The sequence below is a fragment of the Apium graveolens genome, chromosome 3 (assembly GCF_009905375.1).
Source record: "Apium graveolens cultivar Ventura chromosome 3, ASM990537v1, whole genome shotgun sequence".
Taxonomy (NCBI): Eukaryota; Viridiplantae; Streptophyta; class Magnoliopsida; order Apiales; family Apiaceae; genus Apium; species Apium graveolens.
Genome location: NC_133649.1, coordinates 106,397,242 through 106,403,241, shown reverse-complemented (window position 1 = coordinate 106,403,241; position 6,000 = coordinate 106,397,242). Strand labels below are relative to the sequence as shown.

The following is a 6,000-nucleotide window of genomic DNA, read 5'->3' as shown; positions in this document are numbered from 1 at the left end:
CACCTCGTTGAACCTTGCGATTATCCTCTGCGTACACTTCAAGTAAAGCTCCGTTCTCGGCCCCTTGGCTTGATACCCCCCATTCATCTGATATACCACAATCATGGAGTCACTAAATACATTCAAATTCTCCACCTTCATTTTCAAAGCTAGCTTGAGACCGTTGATCAGGGCCTCATACTCAGCATCATTGTTGGTTGCATGAAAGGCCGGATGGGTCGCGCGTCTGATCTTGTGCGCCTCTGGGCTGATTAACTCAATTCCAGCTCCTGCACCATCCCCATTAGAGGCTCCATCCACAAATAGGCTCCACCATGGGGCACTATTTTGGCTTTCAGCCCGACCTCTTCTGTACTATGTATGACAACAAGGGCTCCCTGCTCCACTTCTTGATGTGGAGGAAATTCTAGCACGAAATCAGCTAGGGCTTGGCCTTTGATTGCAGTCCTTGGCTTATAATCCACCTCGAACTGGCCGAGCTCAACCGTCCACTTCAGCATTCGACCAGAAGACTCCGGTTTGTGCATTACTTGCCTGAGGGGGTAGGAGGTTCGTACTTCTATCATGTGCACCTGAAAATAGGGTCTGAGCTTTCAGGAGGCCAGGATCAGAGCATATGCTAATTTCTCGAGGCTCGTGTACCGAGTCTTCGCGTCGGCTAGCCTTTTATTCACATAATATATTGGGAGCTGGATATCATCCTCCTCTCGAACCAATACCGCACTTACTGCAAAGTCAGAGACGGCCAAGTATAGGACCAAAGTCTCACCTGCCTTTGGGTTGGACAACATTGGAGGGCTGCTGAGATGCTTCTTTATGTTTTGAAAGGCTTTCTCACACTTTTCTGTCCACTCAAAATTCCTCCCCACTCCTTTAATTTCTTTGAAGAACTCCTGGCATTTTTTGGAGGACTTTGAGACGAAGGGTTTTAAGGCAGCCACTCGCCTTGTTAAACTTTGGATGTCCTTCACCCATCGGGGGGATCTCATCTCGAGTAGGGCTCGTATCTTCGCGGGGTTGGCCTTAATGCCCCTATGGTTGACAATAAATCCCAAAAACTTCCCTGACTCGACCCTGAACACACATTTATGGGGATTGGGCTTCATCCTATACTCCCTTACGATCTGGAATATTTCTGATAGATAGCGGACATGATCATTTGCTTCTTTTGACCTCACAAGCATATCATCTATATAGGCCTCCATAGTCTTCCCCAATTTATGTTTGAACATCTTGTTTACCAATCTTTGATAGGTTGCCCCAGCGTTAAGGAGCCCGAAGGGCATCCCGATATAACAATAGAAGCCCCGATCAGTAATAAAGGAGGTGTGCTCCTGATCTGGCCCATACATTGGGATTTGGTTATATACAGAATAAGCATCCAAAAAGCTAAGTAGTGCATGCCCAGCTGTGGAATCAACCAGCTGGTCGATTCGGGGTAGAGGAAAACTATCTTTTGGGCACGCTTTATTTAGGTCGGTGAAGTCCACACATGTCCTTTATTTGCCATTTGGTTTCTTGACAAGCACTGGGTTGGCCAGCAACATAGGGTAGAAGGCTTCCCTTACAAGCCCTGCCTCCATCAGTCTATCCACCTCTTCTTTGAGGGCCTCTGCCCTCTCTCCACTAATTGGCCACCTCTTCTGTCTAACCCCCTTCTTTTTCGGGTCCTAGTTGATCCGGTGGCACATGACATTCGGGTCAATCCCTATCATATCAGAGTGTGACCATGCAAAGACATCCAAATTTCTCCTCAAGAATTGGGCCATATCCTCCCTCAAGTCAGGATTTAAGTTAGAGCCCATTCTGAGTACTTTGGAAGGATCATTCGGGTCTACCAAGATTGGAATTACGTCATCTGTGGCCCAGCCCTTTCGACCATTGGGGGCATTCTCAGGTCTAAGTCTGCCCGAGCCTCGCTGGTTTCTCCCATTTCTGTGATTGTCAAATCTTCCGTGTCCTCGAGCTCGGGCTGATGAGCTTGAACCGGATTTACCAAGCGTTCAGAGGTCATAGTGACCGTGCAATTGATTCCGTTGGGCAGATCTGTAGTTGTTGTTGTTTCTTCACATGCCCACTTCCCTTTCCTGAGTCTTGCAATGATTTGTTCTAGGCTCTCTTCTTCATCCCTTGCCTCTTTTACAATCCCCTCTTGTACCAACATGATGGGCTGAGAGGCTTCCATCAGCAAGGCCCCTGGGCGCGGTTCCACCTGAATTCCCATGTGCTCGAAATAGTTCTCGTGTAATTCCTCGATTAAAATCAGGTTACAAGTCTCGTGTCCTTCAGGCCGTACTCTCTTCCTGCCCTCTACCTCTTCCATGAGGGCATCGCCTTTACCCGGTTCGACCATCTCCTTTGATGCATTTCCTGACTCGGCCGCCCTGAGTGCCTGGTTGTAGCAGACCCTCGATTCATATTGACAGCTCTTCAAGAAGCCTACCCCCGTGGGAGTTGGGAATTTTACTGTCATGTGATGGATCGAGGTCACCATCCTCATTGCCCTCATAAGGGGTCTGCCCACTATAACATTGTAGGCACAAAGCTGATCTACAGCTGTAAACATTGCGATCTGGGTGGCCACATAAGGCTCTTCTCCAAAGGTTACCGGGAGCTGAATTATCCTTTTTACTCCGATTGAGTTTCCCGTGAACCCGTACAGGTGTCCACCTGTCGAGGTTAATTCTCTATCCAGCAATCCTAGCTTCTTGTAGGTATCAAAAGTCAAAACGTCAGTCGAGCTCCCGGTATCCACCATTGCTCGGTGAACATTCACCGTTCCAATTTTTATTTTTATGACCAGGGCATCAGTATGAGGGTAATGCACCCATTTGGAATCGTTCTCCCTAAACACGATGTCATCAGCATCCTTTTCAAAGAGCTTCGGGGGCTTTTGACTCAGATGGTTGACGTTGGTGAGGAGCTTGTCCTTTGCTTCTCGGGCATACATGTCCATCACCTTCTGGCTGTCTCCGCCAATGTGAGACCCGCCTAGAATAATATAAATGCTTCTGGCCCGAGGTATCCTTTATCTGTCCTCTGGGGGTGGAGGAGGGACCGTATGATAATCAGCCATGTGCTTCTGAACCTCCTTGACAACCCACTCAGTAAGCTTCCCTTGCCTTATCAGCGTCTCAATTTCATCTTTCAATTGCCTACAATCAGCCGTATCATGCCCCGTGGACTCGTGGTATGCACAATACTTTGAGGTAACCCTTTTGTTGTAGTCTATGAGAGGACTTGCCTTCCTGAATACCCCATTTCCAGCATAGATAGCATATATATGGTCGACAGAGGCTACCAGAGGGGTATGTGTCTGCCATTTACTTGTATAGGGTCTTTCCGAATCTTTGGTGGTCTTTTTACCCCGGGTGGACTTTTTTGGGCTCGAACTACGGCGATATATTTTTTTCCTCTCGTCAGGGCTCGAGGATTGGTCCCTCTTATCTCTGTAGTTCTCGCTGATTTTCAGCTCCCTCATTGACTTCTCCACTCTCTTAAAGGGTTCGGCTTGCTCATAGAATTCGGCCAAGGTTCTCGGCTCACTTGCCTGGAGGCTCTTGCAAAATTTTGACCCTTCCTTCAACCCGACAATCAATAAATTCTTGATGGTCTCCTCACTGGCCCCCCTCACCTTGGGAACTTCGGCGTTGAACCGACGAAAGTATTCTGCCAGGGGCTCCCCCTCCCTTTGCTTGATGTTGGCTAACGTAGCCACCAGAGGTGAGTAGTGGAGGGTCAACTGAAATTGTCTGACGAACAGGTCCTCCAATTTCCTCCATGTCCTTATGCTAGCAGGTCCCAACTTGGAGAACCATTGTTGGACACTACCTCTGAGTGATGCCGTGAAGAGTCTGCAGCGGGTCATCTCTGGCACCTAATAGACTTCCATCTCAGTGTTAAATTATATATGGTATTCCGCCGGGTCGGCTTCGCCATTGAATAAAAGATCGGGGTTGTACCTAAATACCCGAGGTAGGGGGAATAATCGCATAGCAGCCGTAAATAAAGAAGGGGCAGCTGAGGTTTGGGGGGCCCCTCTTTTCTCACTCCATTTCATCTAAGATCCTCCTCGGGTCTCTTACTCTAACAACTTCTTCTTCTGTGTCACCATCCGCGTTACTCGAATGGTGTGAGCCTTGAGGTCGCTCACGGCGTCCCCCTCCTCCAGCTCGCACTTGCGACTCCTCCTCATGATTGTCTCTGCGTCTACGTCGATCCTCCCTCCTGGGCGAGGTGCGCTGACGTCTTTCTGGAGGGGTTTCCGCGTGCTCTCTTTTTGAGCCTCTCTGATCCACGGGCTCTTTTTCTTCTCTCTCTTTCTTACAATTCTCTAACTTAAGCCTGAGATCATGCTCACTTAGCTTTTTACCCACACGGTCTAGCACGCTCGACCTTGCCTCAGACGAAGCCGGCTTCTGCCCCAATCTCTTGGAGATCTGGATGCCCCGCTCATCATGACCTTGAGATATGTCTTCCTCTTTATGCAATGCCTCTTTATTCTGCTTGGTTTCAGTTGCCGCATCATCAAAATTGTGGATCAGCCTCCTTTGAGGACCTTTGCCCTTCCAGCTACGCTAAGAGACCTTGAGGCGGCGTGCCTTACGCTTGGCATTCCGGCCCGAGCTTCTCTCTATCTTTGAAATCCGGGCGTTAATCTCGTTCATCTGATCGTCTAGTCCTTCGAGGTATGTCATGACCTCCTGCCTGTCAATGGTTGCGATTGGTGGAAGTGGCGCCTGATTTTCTGGGGGCGTGTGCTCGACCTCGTTCTGGTCCTTCTTCTTGCCCCCGCTTCCTGGTATCGCCGCTTATTTTCCTTCTTTGGTCATCTTTCCTCCCTAAGATGAAAATAATACCCCTCCTTCTAACGCTAATTATTATAGGGAGAATTTTGTATAACAGTGTTGTGGAGGTTGAAGGGTGGAACAGGGATCAAGGACGGTGTTTGAAGGCGGAGGAAGGTGTTAGTGTATACTGAAAATATTTATTTGAAGTATATACATTTATTTCTGGCCAGTTTAATTGAGAATCATTTGAATGTTTACATATTGTCTAATATTATATATTGTGAACAATCTAGTATCAAATGGGATACAGAATATTAGATTGTTAAATACGGTTATATAATATAATAAGGTTCACAGCACAGGTGGTGTTGGACAATCCACTGGTATGGCTGTAGTATTATTTAGATTAGTTTATATTGACTAATAAATAATACTAGTATACTTTGTGTATATTGAACATGATCAAATTTAGAATTGTTCCCTTAATACTGATTAAGAAGGAGAACTAAGATTCTATGTTATTATTAATGCTTAGGTTCTTAATCCGGAAATAATAATTGACACGTGTATATTATTTACATGCTTTTATTTATAAATGAAGTAATTCTTTTGAATTATATCATTATATTTTGGGTGATGGAATTATATACATGGTGGATATTATTTATTGAAGGAATCCGTATCCTGATAATATTCGGGTTAATGATGTCCCCTTGAAAGCTCAAAAAGATTTAATTATGTAAAACCCTGCAGGTGGAATTTATTCTGGCATAATTAAATACAGGTTGAGTGGATGATCAAGGATAAAAGATATTAATTAAATAAATTATCAGTAATTTATTTAATTAATGGACATGTGATATTTTAAACATGGGGAATTTAATAAGCAAATAATATTGGAACCGAATTAATTAAATTGCGGTATTAGGAAAGGTAGTGCAAATATTAATTCTTTAGTGGATTGAATTAATATTTAATTACATTGGGCTAGGCTCAAGATGTAATTAGAAGGTCCAACCTAATTATCCATGGTCCCTATTGTAGCCTATATATATTCTTATTCTCTTCTTGCTTGGTAGGGTGTGAAAACATATTGTAGCCACCAAGGAGCAAGAAGAGAGGATAACTTGAGAAGACGGAGGCCACACTTCGCTCAAGGGAATTTGGGAATACAATAGAAGAGCGTGGAATCAACCATATTAACAAGGTG

The 6,000-nt window shown here is 45.5% G+C and overlaps 1 protein-coding gene across 1 annotated transcript; it reads right to left on the bottom strand.

The window, feature by feature from the left end:
- Nucleotides 1-3,028: 3,028 nt before the first annotated feature.
- LOC141714508 (uncharacterized) lies at nt 3,029-3,868 on the bottom strand. The gene has a single exon (XM_074518023.1). It carries the CDS (start codon nt 3,866-3,868, stop codon nt 3,029-3,031), a length of 840 nt encoding a protein of 279 aa, XP_074374124.1.
- Between the last annotated feature and the right edge of the window lie 2,132 nt (nt 3,869-6,000).